Raw genomic sequence first — 22,826 nt, 5'->3', positions numbered from 1 at the left:
CGAGTTTCTAAAACATCGAGAATTATTTCAGATTTGTTTGCTATAAAATGGTTATGAATTAGCTTCATCTGACTAAATACAACAGTATAATGCTGATCCCACCAGCAATAATCATGAAAGCACCAGCCAAGAATGTAATATCATCACAGGGGCCATTTTGTGCATTGAATTCTTTTACTTTTGATACTTCAGGCTAATTTTTTCACATTATACTTCTCTTACTTATGTTTACTTTTACATTAAGGTGTTGCTACTTTTACTGACAGGATCTGAATATTTCCTCCACCACCATCCAAAATGCAATGATGGGCCTATTTAGTTAGTAAGGCAGCCAATCCTGGAACTAAATACTTGACATTTCTTGATGAAAAATAACTTAAATGACTCATCAGTTATAAATATAGCTAACACTTCATTCTCTCTCCATCAGCTTATCAGATAGTCGACTAACACTGAGTAACACTTTACTTCAACCCTTACAAGAGGGATATTAACTTTTATTAAATGGTTGAAAACAATTAAGTAATAATAAAGTAATAAGTCGTTGCAATCAGATGGAAGTGTTGATTAATTTCTGTGGGCACTCATAAGATGGCTGGTGTATAAACAGATAAAACACATAATGATAACAGTGTAAAATACAGTTGTAATAATGTGAAGCGTGTTTTCAACGGAGAAGCTAGAAGTGTTGAAGAACATCCTGCACATGATTAAACCCTTAGAATCTTTTTATTTCTTTTTACAACTAGATTGAATTACAACCACAACTATATGCATATGAATGAAAAATAAATAGTGGAATAAATTCAAGTAAAGACTTACCACTAAGGGTTTCAACTCTACACGAGATAATTATATTTTAGGTATGATAATAATAATAACAATAAAGATAATGATAGTACATTTAAAAATAATCATAAAGCACAAGTATTAAGGAGGGACGGAGGGCGGGGGTTAAAGAGTGAGAAATTTACTTTCACTTCCCGCGAAGTAAACTTTTGGTGGACGGTCCCTTGGCCCACAGGGGGCTGGAGAGGCAGAGCGCAGCCGCTCAGTCCGGGTCAGTCAGTGCAACAACATCACCGTATGAATGACGGCGCACTTGACCGACGCAGGGAAAGACTTCGTCCGCTCGAGCTGGATTTACCTCACCTCACCTCCCCTCCCCTCCCCTCACCTCTCTTCTCTTCTCTTGACGGATCGATCCGCAGCCTTGCAGCCGCCGGAGCCTCACATGTCCCCGTGATGTTACAGCCTCCATCGTCGCTGTGATAAAAACCATGAGGAGATGACCGCCTTGTAGATCTGACAGGCAAGTGTCTGCGCTAACAGGTTGGCAACGCTTTCGCCATCACATTTGAACAAGTTTTTCCTCACGCAGAACCACCTCACGTTTTATATCGGACTGTCGCTGCGTCTGTACCTTCTGTTTTCATTTCGCGGGGCTGATTTTAAACGTGTTTATTTAAATTTTTTTAACGTGTTAAAAGATTATATGTGATTATTATATGATTATATAGAGGTGTAAGTCAGTCTACACTGACGCTACACACATTGCAGCTCACACAGCACAAGTTTCCTCTTACCAAAATCAATAGTCTAGAATTACTTTAAGACAAATACTGAGTATAACACTCGAAACTTACTGCTGTCTGTCTGCACACTCACTTGAAGAGCAGGAAATTAAACTGTCGATATGAAATATATATATATGAGATATATTTTTGCGATATATTTAATTGTTTCTTGCAGTGTGCCTTCACCTTATTTGACCCCCTGAGAAATGGTTTCTTCATTCTGACAGAACCTTCAGTCTCTGAAGGTGGAGCTGAATGAACTAAGTCTGTGTACTAACCTGCACATTATAATAAACTGATAGCAGCACTAAACTACAAGAACACACACAAACTCTCAACACTATTGTCTCAGTTTACAACTCAATGTCTTATTTATGACATATTCTTATATATGCATTGAAGTGGCCACCACGGGCAGAGAAGTGAGGAGAATGGAGAAGGGATCAGCCTTCATGTGTTTTTCATTCATGCCATTCACACTAAGATATATCATTCAGGGTTTTTAGGAACAAACAAGAAAACACAGTATCACACCGCCTTACCTACTGCACACGTAGATCTACAGTAACACATGTTAATAGAGGACATATTAACCCCAGCTGTGTTTCCTCTTGTTTGTGTTCCGGTGAGCAGCAGAGGAGCTGACGGTAAATGAGAGGCAGTCACCATGCCCCCGGGGAAGTATGGGATGCAGGAGGAATGGGCGAAGGAGGGTGTCCGGGAGATCATGATGGACTTCCTGCTGCCTACTGGGATCTTCCTCAAATTCCCTGTGCCTCCAAACGACACCATCAAAAATATCAAAAAAGTACGTCCGCTCACATCCCCATGTATTCATAGTGTGACTTTGATTTCCCATTCAGACACATTCTTTTTTTTATTATAATCCAGCACTGTATTTCTAACAGATTGTAATTGATTGACTGCAGCCCAGCACTGCGGCTCCGATGACCACACTTTCAAAATGCAGCTGTTATTTACAATATTTACTCAATATGCTTTTAAACAAATTGCTTGACTTAATATTTCCTTTGAGCATTAAACTGATTAAAACACCGCACAGTCTGAACAATGCTCACTTGTGCTTTTGATCCATTTTTGATCCATCCTTTAGAGAAGGAGCTGCAGCTCTCCTCCTTGGTATACACGGCCAGCTCTCTGCTGAAGCAGATCTGCTGTTAAATGTGAATGTGCCAGTTTCTATGCCAACAGTTCTGCCACTTCAGGCTGTTTGATTTAGCTGTGTTAAGTAATGATACTCTTGGAAGCTGTTAAGATGATTAAGAGATGAAACGTCTCTCCAGTCTGGGTAATTCACAAGGAATTTTATAAAATGTTCAAAAACATCCAGGGTCATCTCTTGTACAGTCGGTTATCGTTCTAGCTCATAACGTTAATTAAGGAAATCAGCGTGGTGGCAAATGTGCTATTCTTATTTTTAGTCTTGCTATTGCAAACAGTAATAGTAACACTGGTTGAGGTGTTTTGAATGTTTACACGACCCCTCAGGCATCAGTTTTACCTGCACAAACAACACGCCACACACTTCAGGCCATAAACACTCTGCTCTCGACCTCACGCTCGGCTGTCGTCTCTTGTTTCAGATGGTTTGGAAAAATGCCAGAAGCGAGGCTCTTTTCAGTGCACTGGGTGATCCCGACGCGTACGTCTTCACCTGCATCAACCAGACAGCAGAGAGGGAGGAACTGGAGGAAGAATCGAGGCGTATAAGCGACGTGAGGCCTTTCATGTGCGTTCTGAGGCTGGTGGCGAGGGAGGGCGACCGAGTGGAAAAACTCACCAACACCCAAATCAGCCTGCTGATTGGCAAAGGTAAGCAGCACACGTCTCTGGTGGAGCTCATCTGCTGGTGGAGTGACACTGGTTTTGGTGGTCGGTGGTATTGTTGTGCAGTTATTAAGTATAAGATAAGAAGCAGCCTTCAGTCAGATGAGAGTTCTGTCACTCAGTCTCCATTTCCTTTCTTTTCATGATTCAGTCTGATGTCGTGGTCCAGCCACTAGTTACTCACATATCCATCATCAGTTTTAGGTAACAAAGAAGCTGTGGCTAGGAGGTTGTTTTAAGTCGACTAATAACAACCATCATAATTTTTGGTTTGGGGGGGGGGGGGGGGGGGGGGGGTTCCAATCAGGAAAAGAGCCTCAGCAACAAGCAAAGAAAAAAAAAGATGAGAAGAGACAGTGACTCAGAGGTTGGCGAAGTTAAAGCCTGTGGCGGGAATCAAATTACAGCCGTTTTTCTGAGCCATTGGCACAGTTCGTAAACTAACACATGAATCAACTTTGATAAAAAAAAAAAAAATTTAAAAAAGAAGCTGTTTCTTCTTTCTTTGTTTTCAATCGTGACATTAAGTTGCCAAAGTCGTCATCACATATCCCCTTTTGCCTTTTTCACTAGTATTCACTTCAGTCAGTTTCAGTTAATAAAATCATGGCCGTCTCTCTTGTAGATCCACCTCTCAGTCAATGTTTGTATCAACAAAATCTTCCACATCAAGTGAAGTCTTCCTTCCTTTTTGACACGCTGATAATGATTTTTCAGGTCTGCATGAGTTTGAGGCCCAGAAGAACCACGAGGTGAATGAGTTTCGGACTAAGATGCGCACGTTTTGCGAAGAGAAGGCTCAGGAGCGGCAGCTGTTGCCATGGCAGCAGTGGATGGAGTACAGCTTCCCATGTGACCTGGAGCCGTGCTGCTCCCCGTGTGGGAGCGCAAAGTCAAAAAACACCAAGAAGATTTTCATTAACGTCAAGTTTGAGGCTTGTGATGTGAGTTGACCTGCTGCTGTAGTTTTTATGAGTCATATTTGTGCGCTGAGAAAAATCAAATCAAATGTAATGGTATGATGGGGCAGCAGAAGGGAACCCCACAAAGAGCACAACAGCTTGGATTGGAAAAACTGGTTCCAGCTTGTGGAGGATGATGTTAAGTAAATGTGAGCACCTGTGGAAATCCCCCTCCCACACCACAAACACCACCTTCAAAAACGTCTCTCAGGAACAAGATCCACAGACATGAAAGCTACATTTTGTAGGGTTTTCTGTAAAGCTGGCCACTTTACTTGAATCGTATTGTCTGTTGCTCTTACAGGAAAGCTTCATGCTGCAGCAGGATCCTCAGGACCACCCAGGGGCTCTGATGAGGAGCGCCCTGAAGAAGAAGGCCACCGTCTTTCGCTCACTGCGACAGGAGCCAGAGGACTACACCTTACAGGTCAATGGGAGTTGGGAGTTCATCTATGGGAATCATCCCTTGCGCCAGTTCAAAGTGAGTGACCGCAAAAACGCCCAGAAAATTCAGTGTCCAACCTTTACAATAGAATCCGACTTTACAACACATACAAAACACAAACATGCTGGTTGTGTAAGTGTTCACCCCCCTTAGCATGAAGTAGAGAGGCACCCTGAGTCTATAAGGATTTAAAGCTTTGCACATTCTGATATTTTTGGCGTTGATCATCTTTGCCAAACTGCTCAGGCACAGTCTAGTTACGTGAGAGAGTTGATAGAAGAGGTATGTTCGAGAGCTACCGGAAATTCTGGATTTGGACTTTAAGACATTGTTTGGAAGCGATTCCTGTGTCTCAGCTCTCTTTCAGACTGAAGCCAGTTTTCCCTCCATGATATTTTCAGGATCTGCTGCAGAGAAGCATCCCCAGAGTCTGATGCCACCACCACAATGCTTCATGGCTGTGCTGGTGTTTTTTTTTTTTTTGCTGATGCGTGGTGTTTTGATTGTGCCAAACAGCGATTAGCATAAAGCTAAAATCATTCCTCCACTTTGTTTCAGAGGCTCCCACGTGCCTCCATTAGTGTCATGTAATTTTTTTTACCCTGTAGGCTCCTTCTTTTACGGAGCAGATGCGATGGGGGGGGGCCACCCTCACTTTTGGTCTCCTGATGTGGACGCTCGGTTTTGGAGGATATTTATAACTGTGACATTTTTTAACCACTCATGACTCATGCATCATTGTAAGCAGGGCAAACACTCAATACTTCAGTCTATTCTGAAATCAAACTGTTAAAACTTATACAATCAATTACTTTTATTAGGATAAATAACTGACATTAAAAAGTCTTTTTCTTTCTATTTGTGCCTCAGTGTTGTAAAATGATAAAAGATGAAAAAGCCCAACTATCCTGAACACTTTTTGTCGGCACTAGAGCAGATATTTTCTTAGTGGATGCGGATGATTTTCTATTTGATGCTGTTTATCTTTGAGTGTCTTTGAGGAGCGGGGTGAGTCAAGGTTTTGGTGGCAGGAGACTCCACTGCTGATTTTGAAACTCCAGCTACCTGCAGGGGTGACTCATATCTGTCTAGCAGCCCTGCAGAAAGGAACTGCATCCATCCACACATAATGAGATTTCAACTGCATTAACCTACAGCAAATGAACAGCCTCCAGGAGTTAACCAGTGCTATCAGAACACTGGGAAATATCTGTGGGTGAACTGACTGATGGCTGTACCAGTAAACAAAAAAATATCTGCTTCTGTCCCCTCCTGTTGTCTCTCTCCATCAGTACATTTTCTCATGTTTGAGAAATGGCCAAAACCCTCATCTGACCATGGTGCACCACTCCACCATCAGCAAGTATCAGGAGGAACAGGGCAGAATGTGTAGCCAGGGGTACAAGAGTCGCTCCATGTCCAGACCTCCTCCACTGCCCCTGAAGAAGGTAAGAGGGCAGCGGCCGGCTGGTGGCTTTCATTAACAGAGCGGTGCTCTCTCTCTCTTTCTCCCTCCTTCTCCTTTTTCTCATACCTAACCACAGTTGTCCCTACGTGGACTTTGTCACACTGGAAACATGCTGTGCAACACAATGTAGATCATTTACACGTGACACCTTTGCTTGCATTATCTGTAGTTGAACATACATATATATGTATATGTAGTATTTTCCTATAAGTGTATGGGAAAGTGGTGTCAGGCTTTTGGACCCTACTTTATAACTGCAGTGGCAAAATTAAAGCTATTGTATGTTTTTAAGCTTTTATCGAAAAGCGATTCACACAATGAAATGTGATAAGAACACATATTTGAACCTCCGAGAACTTTCTGTCAGTTTTTTTCCAGTTTCAAAGCTTGTTCCCTTTTTTTTTTTACTTTATTTTGAAAGTGTTGAATATTGCTTTGCCTTGCTTCTATATTTTGACATGTTGCCAAACAGGAAATTGTAGCAGCAGTTTTATGAGTTTAGACTTCAGTGAATGCTATTAATGAAAGTTAACTGTAAAGAATTACAGGGAAGAACTAATTTTCCTCTCCCATCTGTAGCAGAACACCTCCTCTCTGTGGTCCATCAATGAGCCTTTCTACATTCACCTGCTGCGGGGCAACCGTGTCAATGCAGACGAAGGAATGAAGGTTGGTGTGGTTTTGCGTGGGTTTCTCTGACTTTGCTGCTCAATGAAATGTGGCATTCACTTGTTTACCAATATCTTAATTTCAGTTGTAGGAACAGCAGGCTTGACATGTAAATGATAGGGGGGTGGGTCACATGGTCCAGACCACACGTTTCCCATAATTCATCAAGGCGGTTGGTTAAAACTTCAAAACAGGAAGTGGGGAGGGCCTATCTGGTTTTTACGTCTCATTCTGAGGCCTAGATTCTAAGAAAAAAGAGAGACTTTGTGCTGTCTCTCCCTCTCTCACTGTCAACGCACTTCTTTTTTTGAAGGCGATGCATGCATTCTGTTACTATTGCAGATAGGCTCTGACCTATGTTCAAATTTGATAAGTGTCTCCCTGTAAAAAACATAGAACACGTAGAAATATCCAGTCACACTACATACTCATTCTCCTTTTTTTTCTTTTCTTTTTTTTTTTGCTGTCACTTTTCTTTTGTTTTTACAACCCAATTTGACAAAAAAGAAAAAGAGTGAGAGGACAAGTAGGGAACCCTGTTAATGTGTGTCTGTGTTTGTGATTCGGTTTCATAACTAACTATGTTATTCTTTAGTTGGGTTATTAAGTGTAAGTGCACTTCCGTCTGCTGCCTTGGAGCACATCATGACTCATGACAAATTTGTCCTGTCACATAATTATCAGTCATTTCTGCAGTTGGCCGGCACTGCTTTGAAAACACACCCTGGGGGAGAATAGCCACTCATATATTTTGTAAATATAGATTCAGACTATCTTGATTTGGCAAAAGCCAGGAGCTTAATGGCCGTACAGTATTGAATTTTGACTGTCCTGGTTGTTTATCATTTTTTGACTCTGCATAGCATTGAAAGGCATCGTAACCTGCTCACGTTATGAATGTGTAGACCCTTTGACTCATAGCCTGAGTGACACAGGAAACTGAATCATCTAGTGAAGTCTCTACATCTTCCACAAAACAATCTCCCTCACAGATGTGCTAAGCTGTTCAGCTTCCAAACCACACGTCATGCCTCCATCTAATCGCTGTCGTGTTGTGTGTTTCCCCTCCAGCTCGTGGTGCAGGCTGGTCTGTTCCATGGCAGCGAACTGCTCTGTAAGGTGGTGACAAGCTCCGAGGTGACAGTGGGCTCTGAGCCGCTGTGGGATCAAAAGCTGGAGTTTGACATAAACGTGGCCGACCTGCCTCGCATGAGCCGCCTGTGCTTTGCTCTCTATGCTGTCATTGAGAAAACCAAGAAACCCCGTGGCACCAAAAAGAAGAACAAGAAAGCGGTGAGTCGGGCAGAAAACGTACTCGGGCCTTAGTGCACAACTTGTGATTGAGTAGGCGAAGGCGTTTTGGGCCAGTGAGTGTGAACTTGTTAGCAAGCACAAACAGATCTGTTTCCTCTCTAGTACTGAGTGTGTGTGTAGACGTTGGGTGCTGTGTGGGTGGGTTTTGCTGCTGCGTCTGGTTGTGCAAGTGTGTTCAGTGGCAAGGCTGTGGTTAACTTTTCATCCGCTTCAGCCCTTTTATCTGTACATCACTCCAAGGAAGGAAGGAATTGGCAAACATTTTCAAGGAATTCTAAATTCATCTTCACACTCATTCGTAGTTATAACACTCTACTCCAGCCCACAAAGCATTTTACCTCAACTTAAAGTGGGGGCCCAAAACACTGCAAAGCAATTTTCTACTACTGTTACTTTTCTCAAGGGGACACAGGGGAGCGCTGCTATATTTGACTTTTTGTGGCAAATACTGGTTATTGCAGAGTAACAACATATAACAAGTACAATCCTTTGCAAGGAGACCTCAAACATAGTTATCAAAGTGTTGTGTGTAGTTATCTTTCTTAACCGATCACATCTGTCCAGCTGTGACACAGCTGCAGAACTTTTTTAAATCACTATTTATAAAAAACTTTTTTGACACTAGTCACCATCTGACACAAGTCAGAGACAGTACGACGGGAGAACAGTAAACGTCTTCGCCGGGCGCCCCGACATCCATGACACAAACATATTGGATGTTCTGGACAGCGAGTCGTTGTGCAGCTGTACATCATTTACATATTATTATACATGACTGGCAAAGCATAGAACAAAAAGATGGTAAATGAGATTTAAAAGACAAATATGCATGAAACCATGATGTCTAATGATGTCTAATGTGACAGTAATACATTACAACAATATAACAATTGCCTACATTTAGAACCAATACAGAACTGATAAGTCGATTGACAGAAAATTGAATTAATTGGATGGTTCCAGATTCTCAAATGTGAGGAATTGCTTCTTTTCTCTGTTTCATATCATTGTAAATTGACCGTCTTTTCTTTTTGGTCTGTTCGTTTGACAAAAGAAGCAATTCGAACATGTAGGAAATTATGGTGGCCATTTTTTCAACAGTTCTTTTGACATTTCATTTATTAATTGAGAAAATAATTGGAAGATTAATGAATAATACAAAATATATTAAGATGTAGCACCGATTACATGTAACATGAAAAAAATGAATATGTTCTTTCACTTCCCTATTACAACATTGATGTAACATTAATTAAGTCAGTAGGGAGTTTTTAATGCTTTACATCTGTATTACGACACTGTGAGCCCACACTGGAAGGAGCCTCCACACACCCACTGTCTGTACACTGAGAGGTACAGTGAGCAGCAACTAATTTCCCTTTTTTTGGCGGCTGTGGTCTGGGCATCTTTTGTTTTGATGCGCTGCAGCGGCTGTGGGAGTTCTGCCCAAACATGGCCGCCAGGTGTGTTCTATTGGTATCGAGGCTGCTTCTGCTTTCCGAGCCACTTCTCTCTTCTTCTGCCCGGAAGAGAAGTCCCGCGGCCAGACGGCAGAAAGATAGACAGAAGTTGAGCTATTTTAGCCAAGTTTGTTGTTTATGTGCATCTCCGCTTTTTGCGTGTGTGTGTTTTTTTTTTTTTTCATTTTCAACACATTGAACGGTCAAGCTATTTTTGTTCTGATCATTGCCTGGAACTTGTTTCTATTTTTTGCTGCTTTACATGTTAGCTTTAGCCACGACACACGAGACTTTATAAATACAGAATCCCACTCATGTAAATCTTTTACCAGAAGCAGCAGAAGTTCTTTGCTTTACAGTTTATTATTTGATGTGATAAATGATCAAATAAAAGAAGCCACGGACACGCTTTAAACTTCTATACAGTATGTCATTAAAATATTTTAAAAAACCTCCAAAATAAAGCATATGTTTTTTACAAGAGACAGTTAATTATTCAAATTGTTTTTGATTGATTGATGAAAATGCTTTATCTTTAAAGACTCTTCAGTGTGTCTTTTGGATGTTGATGTTTGGAATAGGAGTTGGTTATATTTTTACTTTTAGAAACGAAAAGAGCTTGAAAAGAGCAGAATGACACTAGAGATGATTTATATGATTTTATATCTCAACTACTGTATGTAGTTTGATAGAGATAAATTCCACTAATTGACCTGATTTTGTTGTAACTGAGTAAATCTTAATTTAACTTTGACTGAAAACAGTGGAGGTTAGTTAAGAGACTTGGACTACTCTCCCTCTGTCCCTCTTTTTCTTCCCTCCTTTTTTTTTAACTCAGTCTCAAAGACACCGACATTTCCCTGATTGTACTGCTTGCAGATGGTCTGTAAAGTGGATCAACAAACCTAATCTTCCCCGTCCCGCTATCTCTTTCCTTTCAGGATTGTCCCATAGCCTGGGTGAACACCATGGTGTTCGACTACAAGGACCAGCTAAAGACCGGGGAGTTCCTCTTGTCCACATGGCCATCTGTTCCTGGTACTCTCAGCCTTGCCTCCTCTTACATTTCCTCCTCTTCAAAAACACCTCGCATGTTCACAGCCTCCCCCACAGTGTCTGAGAACACACAGTGAGGGCTGAAATACCCAAAGTGACATGTGGCGCCATCAAAACCCCACATATTATGTGTTTGCTGATCCACAAGATAGCGATTTTAAGAAGTGGAAATGGCTGTTGTTTGTTGGCCTCAGAGGCTGGGCTGTCAAATAGAGCTACATGTTTACACTGCAGTTTAAAATGATTTTATCTGTCTATGCGGTTTGAAAGAGCAGTATAGTTTAACATGCACACTCACTTTTAGAGAGTGGTTTGACTGTGAAAATGTACAGGGAGTACAGTACACTAAGTGGATAAAATGATGACAGGTTTCATATGTGACATTTTTATCACAGATGACAAAAGTGACCTGTTGAACCCGATGGGAACAGTCGAGAAGAACCCCAATGTGGACAGTGCTGCCGGGCTTCTGATTCGTTTCCCCAACATCCGACCACATCCTCTTTATTATCCTCCGCTTGACAAGGTACTTCTGCCCAAAAGACTATATTGAGTAAATCCTAAAATTTTGATTTGGAATTCTGTCAGTAAAAAAAAATCGTCTGCTTTCTGCTTTCAGATCAGCGACACAGAGAAGAATGGCGATGCATCTATCAGTTTCTTTAGTGGCACTAAAGAAGAGGTAAGACTTTCTACATCTCTCATTTCACAGAAAAAAAATACAGCAGCTGTTTGTTGCTTTTATATGAATTTGTTGTCGGGTCGTTCTCTTTAGTACTTGAAACTAAAAGAAATCATGGACAACAAAAACTACACTGAGTTTTTCGAGGATGAGAAGGAACTCCTGTGGAAGCTCCGCACCGACGTCCGCGACCATTATCCTGAAAGTCTGTCCAAGCTGCTCCTCATCACCAAGTGGAATAAGCGAGAGGACGTAGTTCAGGTATGAATGGAGAAAAGAATTTCCCCACTGTGGTCAAAACACAGAACACCTAGAAAATGTCCAAGATAGATTTAAGATTTTGTTGCTAAATACGACGTGTTTGTTTGCTCAGTAATTTCACATATTTCATAAAACTTTTACTTTTTAATTATTTTTACTGACTTGCCAATATCAATGTCATGTTTAATGATCCAACCAGCAGGACTTTAGCTGACAATATATATTTATTTATTGTTACAATTAATGATACAATTAATGAGCTGATTCATCGATCAATTTAGTTTTTAAAATGTTAGAAGAAGACATTAGCTTACTAACATTAGCATACTCACGGTGACAATGCTAACACGCTTAATGTTTAGTATACACTGTAATGTTTAGCATGTTAGCATGCTACAACATTTGCAAATTAGCACTAAACACAAAGTTCAGCTAATTCTGATGGGAATCTCATTTGTTTTCTGGTGTTTGGTCACGAAACAGAGTGTTTCGATATTTCAGTCTGGACCAGAGGTAGACCAGCGCCAGGGTGACTTTGCTAGCGTGGCTAAAAACAAAAAATAATCATCACATTTCTTAGAATTCACAATGGTGATTTTCAAATAGCTTATTTTGTCCAAAGATATTTAATTCAGATATTTAATCAAGAATGATGTACAGCAGAGAAAAGCAGCATCTCATCACCCTGGAGAAACCAGCAATACATTTTTGCTTGATAAGTGACTTCAACAGTGTGACAAATCGATAATCAAAGTAGCTGCTTGTTAATCCTTTCAGCACTACCAACCAGTGAAATGCTTAAAAGTAAAAAATCCAGTACATTAAAATAATCTGTCATCTCACACATCAGAGATTTAACTGTTCTCATCAAGGTTAAAAAAAGGATCACTGATTTTCCTCAGATGGTGAGTCTACTGAAGAACTGGCCGGACCTCCCTGCCATCCATGCCTTGGAGCTGTTAGACTACAGTTTTCCCGACCCGACTGTCCGTTCTTTCACTATCAGATGCCTCAGGAAGCTCAGGTAGAAGGAGATTTGTTTTTATGTCGATAAGACATTTTGTATTTGAAGTTTTAATAGCACAATCGTTAATGGACCATTTTCCCTGCACACAGTGATGATGAACTGCTGCAGTATTTAATCCAGCTGGTCCAGGTCCTAAAGTACGAGTCCTACCTAGACTGTGACCTCACCACTTTCCTGCTAGAGAGGGCTCTGTCCAACAGGAGGATAGGACACTTTCTGTTTTGGCATCTGAGGTGAGACGCAGCCCAACAGAAAACACAAGATCACTTGCATTTTGCAGCCTTTTGTTTTATGGGAGAATTTGTGTTCATCGCAGGTCAGAGATTCACGTGGCGTCTGTGAGTTTGCGTTTTGGCCTGATTCTGGAAGCATACTGCAGGGGAAACATCCACCACATCAAGCTCTTATCCAAACAGGTAATCGCACTCACTCATACACACTGAAGAAGTCAGTGGCCTGAGATGTGTGTATTTGTTTTGTACTAAATCTCAGCCTCTGCCGCACAGAACGAGGCTTTGGGCAAAATGAAGGCCCTGAGTGACTTTGTTAAGTCGGGCTCCCAGAGGATGACAGCAGAGGACCTGAAGACGTGTATCAAACAGGACTCGTATGTGGAGGCCCTGTCAGACCTGATGTCACCACTCAACCCCAGCATCATCCTCGCTGAGATCTGGTTAGTGCCAGACACACAGTAGACACACACGCAAAAGCCGCAGGATAATCGTTTTTGCCAGTTGCAAATTTTTCCACCATAATTTAATTATATGGGGCATTTCTGATCCCTTTATGGGGATTATATTGCTGAATTACAAAATAATAAATTTAGGAACCATATTGACAAATTGATATTTAATTGGGACAGTACCGCTACATTTTGTATTTTAAATCAAAGTATACACAATTTTACACTCATTTCTGACTGTTGGAAACTTTACAGGTGAGGATGGTGCCATTTTTAGCTTGTTTGCTGTGAACAAAATTGCCTTGTTCTTGGTGTTTGAAATGTCTCCAACAAACTAAAAGTGGCACCATATTTTGTAAAAAAAACAAAAAAAACAAACAAACAGCATTTTATTAAGTAATTTTGTCCTCAGTCTATTAACATGAAACACTGTTATTAATATTAGTAACTTTATTAAGATGATCACGTATTCATAATGAGTGTGTTTACTCCTGCAGTATAGATAAGTGCAGATTCATGGACTCCAAGATGAAGCCGCTCTGGCTGATGTATAAGAACCACTGGACTCAAGGAGACATGGTGGGCATCATCTTCAAGAATGGAGATGGTGAGATACAAGAACATCTGAATTCATGACCACACAGTGTCAGGTTTGAAGCCGTAGTTTGCTTTAGTTTAGCGCAACACAGTGAAGGGTTGAAATACTTGGTTGTACATTACAGTGTACCGGAAAGATAAACATACCTAGTGGGTTTGGAAAGGGATGTCGGACGTTAGTAGTCAAGCAGCGCAAGGATGAAAGTTAGCAGGAAATTTAAATTAAGATTTTCTCTTTTTTTAAAGATCTTCGACAAGACATGCTGACCCTGCAGATGATCCAGCTCATGGAGACCTTATGGAAGAAAGAAGGCCTTGATCTCAGGTACAGTGGGAGCAGTTGTTTGCAGCAGCTGTTGATGCGTTTTGCACAAAGAGATCTTCTACACCAACTTCATACTGTCAATTTCACCCCACACTCACAGGATGATCCCATACGGCTGCCTGTCCACTGGGAACAAGATGGGGCTCATCGAGGTAGTGAAGAACTCTGACACCATCGCCAACATCCAGCGCAACAACAGTAACAGCGCTGCCACTGCTGCCTTCAACAAGGACGCTCTGCTCAACTGGCTCAAATCTAAGAATCCTGAGTGAGTGTGATGAACTACTCTGACACGGTTACTAAGCCTCACAATGTCATGTTCAGATACTGTACTGATCTCTGTAGAAGTGATGAGCATCTTTACCCCAGCTCTGTTTAAGAAGGCCACCATGCACAATGTTATTGAGTTTTAAGGGACACAATGTAATTTACAACAGAAATGGCGGAGCTAGATCGCACGCTGACGGCCTAAGGGTCCAGACAGACATTACTCCATGCCATTCCTCCTCTCTGACACTTTATATCTCCTGCAGCACCCCTACTACCTGCTTTTGATAGTCAAAATGTGAAAAAAAACATATAAAAACAAATTGGTGGTGTGTGTCGAGATCCCCGAAAAACAAAAGAAAAGTATTAAACGCACGGTATGTAACTTCTGCTGCTAGGAGCCTCTCAGTCAAATCAATAATAAAAGACGGTGTTGGGTGACATCATGAAATAGCGAGGGATCATGGGAGATGTTGTCTTCACTACCATTATTTGTAACAGATTGTAACCATTAAAAAACACTGAATAAAGCAGTTTCACTTTAAAAATCAGTGATTCACCGACACAATTCAGTGACACATGACAGGACGTCTGCAGCAGCTGGGAGCTGAGCTGTCTAACATTTCCTCAGCTTGTTTCTCTGATAACTTCAGATCCAGACGTCCGACGACTAAAATCCTTCATCTGGTTTAAAAATATAGTTTGAAACCACCAAGGTGTAAAAAGTGTACGTGGCTTAGAAGTAGACAAAAGTCCATTTTGAGCTTCTGGCAGGAAACTGCAACGCGACCCATGCGCATAGGTGACATGATGTCATTGACAGGTGACCACATGACACGGAGCGTTACCATATTAGAATCGTGTTTTTCTCTGGTTTGAGAATTGCTGGAAACATTTGGGATAGTGTAAGAACACAACTCAAAAAATGGTATAACATAGGTCGAGTCATTTTTAGACATTTTAATTCGGAAAAGTTACATATTATAACTTTAAATTTGTGGAAAAAACGTGTGCTTGCTATATGCGAAGGGGTTTCGCTCCAAAGTCAAACCTGACTTCCCTCTGTGCTCAAACAGTGTCATTTACTGTTAGTACGAAATGGTACATTGTATTGATTTCTTCTCGACATCGCAGATAACGTGTCCGAGTGCATTGCAAGATATGTGACATCATGTGCGCTCTCACTAGCACTAGAACTATTTCGATATCTTTGAGAACTGAAACACAGTAGAGGCGTTAAACGCGTCATCGCACTAGCTCTGTTGTGTCGACTAAGATCGGAATGACTTGACAACCTGATCAGTACAGAGAAGATACACGTGTGTGTGATATGTGGTAACATAACAGTTTGACATAAACAGCTGATGAATCTTATATAACACACTTTAGTGTAGCCATAAGCCGATGAAAGGACATTTTAATTGTTTATTTATGTATTTGTTAAAGACTATGACCATATGTGAGGCTGATGTATGACAGGTAATGAACAATATTATCGCAAAACGCAGTTCTTCATAGTCATGTCAGGTCAAATTGTATTAATATAGCCCAATATCACATTTCACAAATTTGCCTCAAGGGCTTAACAATCTGAACAGCATACGACACCCTCCGTTCGGAGCCCCTCAAGTCAGAATTTTAAAAAAGCATTTAACAGGAAAAAAGATGGAAGAAACCTCAGGGAGACCACCGCAGGAGGGCTCCCTCCTCCGTGACAGACAGACATGCAATAGATGTCGCGTGTGCAGAATAGAGACTTAACCACAAAGTAGATTTACAGTATAGACGACCAGGATGACAAAATTTTAGATTGTAAACGTATAGGAAAAAACTTATCCAGGAGGAGCAACATCCAGGTACCGCCAAACAGATTGGATCCAAGCCATACGACCCCCTCTCCTCCATGAAGAGAGGACAGAATACACAAACTGAAGCACACCGCACACATATAGGAGAAAGGAAGACAAACGCACAGAGGGAGAGAGAGACTAGGACAACATGCAGAGAGAGAGAGAGAGAAAGACTGGATCTGTTGAAGGTCAAAGATCCAGATCTGAGAAGTTATAACATATACTGAACATTATTAAAGGTCCTTATATTTGTTTACAACTACATTATAGTCTGTTATGAACTATTAATTAAGTGTTTATACAGCTGTTATGAATGCTAAATGGAGGGGTTAAAAACAAATTGTTTCCAGATATGTTTATGATATTTGAGTTAATAGAAATTATAGGAACTGCCATTCACTTCATGTCAAGACCCCAGTTTTTAATTTTTTTCATGTAACTGAATGCAGTAACTGAAACTTGCAGCAGTTGTGTGTGTATGTGTGTGTGTGTGTGTGTGTGTGTGTGTGTGTGTGTGTGTGGTCTGAATTGTTCGCATCAAAATATTAACTGTGCAGCACTGTGAGACTGTGACAGACCAAGACAAAGTGCGTAGGCAACTGCAGCTTTAGCCACATTAAATGAGAGTAGATGTTCATTCGGTGCCAGACAGTCTGAAGGTCTTGTGTCCTCTAAAAGCTCCTTGAAGAAGGAGAACCATTCGATGTAATGAATAAGCCTCACGTACGTCACGTTGGCGACACAGGCCCAGCTGACTGCGCGACAGAACAGAGCGGTTATTAGGCTGAAATGCTGCAGCGCCTGAGATGGAGCGGAGAGAATTAGTTAAAGCTTAACACAGTGAACCCCATGCACGTCTAGACCGTGGAAGGACGTGTCAGTCAATCATTAATCGGCCACAGGAACTCCTCTGTGAATATTTTATATGGCTGCAATAAAAAAAAACCCTGCCTCATGACTGAACGATACATGTGTGTTTATGTAGTAGTGATGTACGCTATCCTTGTTTTTGTTTTTGTCACCAGGGAAAAACTTGATCAAGCAATAGAAGAGTTCACGCTGTCCTGTGCTGGCTACTGTGTAGCTACTTACGTCTTGGGCATTGGAGATCGTCACAATGACAATATCATGATCAGGGAAACTGGACAGGTGAGGTTTTACCTCTGATATTTTACATCACAAGAAATAATTACGACACTAAGTGTACAAGAGGCTGCAAAGAAGGAAATAGATTGTACTTTTAACATAAAACTCAAACTTACATTACTACATTACTACAGCTGCCAAAATCAATAGTATAGAAATTGTCAAATTGACTGGTGTGTCAAGGTTTGCGATAAAGTTTCCAATTAGCCAACAGCCTTAATAGTAAGCTACTTGATTGTAACTTTTAATTTAATTCCAGTGATTATTTAGTCTTAGATAAAGTGTCATCTTAGAGTGAAATCACTGAAGTCACTCAACAGTTAGTGAGTCTTTAAGAAATGTGAGTGTGGTCAGTGACTCAGAACCTACTTAACATCATTTTAACCTTTGTCCCTCAGCTGTTCCACATCGACTTTGGGCATTTCCTGGGCAACTTCAAGCGGAAACTAGGGATCAACAGGGAGCGTGTGCCTTTCATCTTGACTTATGACTTTGTCCATGTGATCCAGCAAGGAAGGACAAACAACAGTGAGAAGTTTGAGAGGTACAATATTTTTAAACTATATAATAAACTGCCCTAAATTTAAACCTATGTGCCCAATTTAAAAAACCCTTGATTGGAGGAAAGAGGAGGGGGAAAGTGGGAGATGGGCCCCTGCCAGGCTTCCCCGGCTGTCTGCTGCGTGGGCCCCCAGATGTGGCGCTGGGTGGTTGGGCTGGGAACCCCTTTTTACTTTTGTCTATGTTTTATGGTCACAGTGACTTTCATGTCTTTCTGTTTTTTCACCAGTTAAAAAAAAGAGGTACAATATTTTTGTACTGGTTTGTGTATTGATCAGGGATTCTATTTTTTTTTTTACATGTTTTATACTTGATAACTGATTGTTGCATCCATGTTGTCAGGTTCAGGGAGTACTGTGAGCGGGCCTATAAGATCCTGTGTCGGAACGGGACGCTGTTCGTCAACCTCTTTGCCATGATGAAGGCAGCAGGACTGCCAGAGCTCACCTCCTTCAAAGACATCCAGTACCTAAAGGTAGCAACAGTTCTATTGTTGATGCTGCTGCTGGTAATGAGGCTGATAATGATGCTGACAATGTTTTGGTTTTTCTTGTTTCCAAAAGGATTCTCTGGCTTTGGGCAAATCAGAGGAGGAGGCGCTGAAGAATTTCAAAGTCAAGTTTAACGAAGCCCTGCGAGAGAGCTGGAAGACCAAGGTCAACTGGATGATGCACTCCTTGGCCAAAGATAACAGACCCTGAAGAACGCTGAACACCTGAGGACCAGCCAGAAAATGATGGATTTTAACTTATGGAGATAAAAGGGAAGAAAATACAATAAAATGTTTTTACTTTATTTGACGACATTCAAAGACACTCAGCAAATGTTTACATACGACTGGCTTGTGTGTGGTAAAGTACGACTAAGTGGAGGCATCCAAAGACAATGAGCATCATTTCAGCACACAGATATTTTCACAATGAGAGAAATCCATCACAGTCATCTTTACCCCGTCAAACAACGGGATGCCTTTGCCTTGGAGACATATCAAGACAGACGATACACATGTGTTTTTGATTTGTTGAAATCGCTACTTGAAAACCTGCTCGTGCGAAGGTGTGAATCACTGAAACAGAAGCAGAGACTTAAAGATCATCTCACCGACTGCATTACTCAGCAGGGAGCAAACGGCAGACAGTGATGATGATTTATGATGACTTTAGATGATATCTTCCAGTCACAGTAAAATAACAGGGTGGCAGTTTCACCTCAAGTCTTTCAATACAGTTTAATGGCTGTATCATTTCCTCTCATTTCAACTGCCTCTTTGCAATTGTGTCTTATTTTTTTTATGTTATTGTATTTTATTTAATGTGGTAACTTTGAAGTACTTGTACAAAGCCATGAAGGATATTTTAAAAAATATGTTAAATATGTGTTTTACTGCTGTATCACTTAATGATGTGTAATATTGCCTTGAAGTACAGTATGTTGCCTTTGGAGTGCCACTAGACAGGAAATGTTATAACATTTACAGTTTATTGTAAAATGAGAAAATAACTTTGAATGGGATCTTTATTTTGAAACGTCCCAGTGTACCAGACTGTGATACCCAGCAGACCCTCACTAAACAGCAACTACACATTTAAGGAATAGTTTGACATGTTGGTTAATATTCTGGTTTGCTTTCTTGCCGAGAGTTAGATGAGAGGTTCAATACTACTCTCATGTCTGTCTGTTATATGTGAAACTGGAGCCAGATAGAAACAGATGGAAACAACTAGATTCTGTCCGAAGGCAGCAGAATCTGCCCAGCAGCGCTTCTAAAAATGACACATTGTTCATTTGTAAGCTTTAGTGGTGCTGCCAGGCAGATTTGGTTTTACCTTTGTGCAGAGCCAGGCTAGCTGTTACCCCTTGTTTTCAGTATTAATGCTAAGCTAAGCTTACTGTCTCCTGGGCCCAGCTTCATATTTAAAGGGATAGTTCAGGTTATCTGATGTGGGGTTGTGTGAGGTAGTCATGCGTAGTCAGTGTATTACCTGCAGTACATTTGGATCAGAGCACTGCCAGTTACGAGAGGAGCCTGAAAGCACCGGCTCAATAGCAGAGGGATGTGTTACTGTGCATGGGGCCGGCAGAAAAAATGTGTTTTAGACACTTGTAAAAAATACCCGCCGAAACAATCCGATATCCGTTCAAATATTCTACATGAAGTGTACATTTAAATGGATATTGGATTGTTTCGGTGGGCGTCTTTTAAAAGTGTCCAAAACACGATTTTCTGGCCCGGCAGCACATCGCTCTGCTAGTGTACCGTGTTCCCTGCTGCCTCTCATAACTCGCAGCGTGCTGATCTTAATCTACTGCAGGTAACACACTGACTCTGCTTGACTACCTCACACAACCCTTCATCAAATAAACCAAACCATCCCTTTAAAAGAGAGATATGAGATGAGTATAGATTTTCTCATCAAACTGTTGTCTAGAGAGTTATTCACAAAATATCTAAATATAATGACATGACTGCCAGTAGCAAAAGGACAAAGAAATGATCTCAGGCGCGAGGCAAAAAGATGTTATTGATGTTTGGTGAAAATACCAAAATATTGAATACAAGCTTCAGTACGATGCAAATAAGACAATCTATGGACTGGTGTAAGCCATAGACACAGTTGAGTTTCTGAAAATGTGCTACTGTTCACACGCCCTTTTGAAAGTGTTAATCTCAAATATGTGTCCTATCTCAGATGATGCAGTACGTGTGTCTGTGAGTGTGTGTGTGCGTGTGTTTACGAGTATGTGTTGTTTTCTGATATTTAAGTTATGCTTTGTGATTTCCATTGCATTTTTTCGAACTGATGTGCCAGGTTCCATGAAAGAGATTTCATGCTTACAATGTCAAACACCTCTATACTTTGGCATATCGAATGCTGTGCAGAATGGTGTGTTGGCTGTGTGAGGGTTTAATTTTATGGTATGTTCATATTACTTTACATGCTGTATATCCTGCTGTCAGTCCTGCAAGGAACAGTCAGAGAAAGAAAATGATGTGCTTTTCATAGCCTTATTGTTTTGCGTAAATGATCTCTACCGTTTGTATGAGTCTCTGTACAATGATGACTTTTACAGAAGAGCAAGTGTAGCTGTAGATTATACAGCATAAATACCTTAAACTACTGAAATATACACTGTGGAATAGACATTAAATATGAGTCATCAGTGTCCCTCAGAATGGGCTTAGCTAATCACTGCTGCTTTAAGCCAGGAGGAGTGAGTCTACTCAGTTTATGGGCTATTTTTGCAGAATTTAAAATATACTGCTGTTGCCTTTTGAACTGATTGTAATTTATGAATTGTGTCAAATGGTACAAATCCTTTAAGGCTCAGGCCTTATTTACATGTGTGCAGCTAAAGCAGACGAATTGTCCTGTTAGCATAGGTCTCATGTAGACCTGTCCTTTATCTGTCTGCATCCTGTTTTCACCTTTACTTCACTTGCTGATGGGAGGGAAACATACACTCAATAAACAGTTTGCAACAGCAGATCTCACTGAGTCTTTCTAAGCTATAAGTCATATGTTAGCTTTCGTTTTCTCCTTTTTTTTTTTTTTTTGCTCAAAAAAGGCTGATCGTGAATGACGGCCACAGCTTCTAAAGTCACCACTCTTTTCCATTTTTGTGCAATCTCTATACAACTGAACAGAGAAAAGGTGAATAAATGTTTCTTTTTATGAATCTCTTATTTTTAATGAATATACTCAAACAAGCTTCCATTATTTGGGGCTGGAGCAATTGATTGAGTTCTGATTAGGCAGAATTGTTCTGGCAAATGTGATTAAGTCCATCTAGTGGGTCCACAGTGGTTTGTTGTTTAGGCAATGATGTAACAAAATTCAAAGATATACTTCAATGCGAGAAATGTCTTTATTGACAACATAAACCACATTATTTACATCTACAACTCTATGTTATGTAGATTTCTTATGGCTTTTCCTTATATGGGGACAAGAAATAGCAACAGTGTGGACTATTCATTATAACATTAATACCCCAACAAGTAATATGTCCCCCCCTGCAAACATCAATCATTTTGTATTGTATTATCTGAGATGTGTGTGTTTCGATACTTACAGTTTTACGATAGACCCTAGAGACCTTGAAAAGGCAAAACAAAATTTTATAGTTACATCAAAACTTTTTCATAATTCTTCATAAATCTGCTGTAGCCTAGATATCAATGTAAATGCATTGCCAATAAATATAATCTTTCGAGTACAAATAGGTGACACAGAACAACAGAACAGAAATGGTGTGCTACATTTAAGACATTATATACCAAAAATAAAATACATGCTCCAAATGTGTATTTCTTGGAAGACATTCTTAAACAACCCATGCCAAAAAGATTTATTTCTCATCACATCTGAAAGCAATGGCAAAATGATATAGAATGTCAGATAGAAGAAAATATCTGGGCATCAGTAATATCAAATACACTTTCTATTCTGAGCTGTAATACTGATAAAGAGACACAATTTAAAATATGACACAGGCTTCATAGTACACCATTAGTGAGAAGTAAGACTCTAAGTGTATTAAATGCAATTCATTAGGAAATGTGCAAAGATTCACGTGATAGATGAGGTGGGTAAGAAAGACTATTCTCAAATTCAGGATTTCCAAGGA

The 22,826-nt window shown here is 40.5% G+C and overlaps 1 protein-coding gene across 2 annotated transcripts; it reads left to right on the top strand.

Moving 5' to 3' along the window:
* Positions 1–1,030: 1,030 nt before the first annotated feature.
* On the top strand, positions 1,031–21,680 carry pik3cd (phosphatidylinositol-4,5-bisphosphate 3-kinase, catalytic subunit delta). Of its 2 annotated transcripts, none has more exons than XM_056385768.1 (23): positions 1,031–1,312; positions 2,211–2,385; positions 3,182–3,410; positions 4,143–4,369; positions 4,692–4,868; positions 6,125–6,280; positions 6,883–6,969; positions 8,041–8,262; positions 10,685–10,781; positions 11,195–11,325; positions 11,419–11,481; positions 11,575–11,742; positions 12,645–12,766; positions 12,859–13,002; positions 13,086–13,185; positions 13,276–13,442; positions 13,949–14,058; positions 14,295–14,373; positions 14,474–14,641; positions 17,516–17,639; positions 18,035–18,180; positions 18,540–18,672; positions 18,761–21,680. In XM_056385768.1, the coding sequence occupies exons 2-23, from the start codon at positions 2,245–2,247 to the stop codon at positions 18,896–18,898; spliced, it is 3,129 nt and encodes a 1,042-aa protein (XP_056241743.1). In that variant the 5' UTR covers positions 1,031–1,312; positions 2,211–2,244; the 3' UTR covers positions 18,899–21,680. The 2 variants fall into 2 exon arrangements, with proteins under 2 accessions (XP_056241743.1, XP_056241742.1); XM_056385767.1 differs by having other exon boundaries at positions 1,032–1,312; positions 6,880–6,969.
* The last annotated feature ends 1,146 nt before the right edge of the window (positions 21,681–22,826 follow it).

The sequence above is a fragment of the Seriola aureovittata genome, chromosome 9 (genome assembly GCF_021018895.1).
Source record: "Seriola aureovittata isolate HTS-2021-v1 ecotype China chromosome 9, ASM2101889v1, whole genome shotgun sequence".
NCBI lineage: Eukaryota > Metazoa > Chordata > Actinopteri > Carangiformes > Carangidae > Seriola > Seriola aureovittata.
This window is presented reverse-complemented; position numbering and strand designations above follow the sequence as displayed.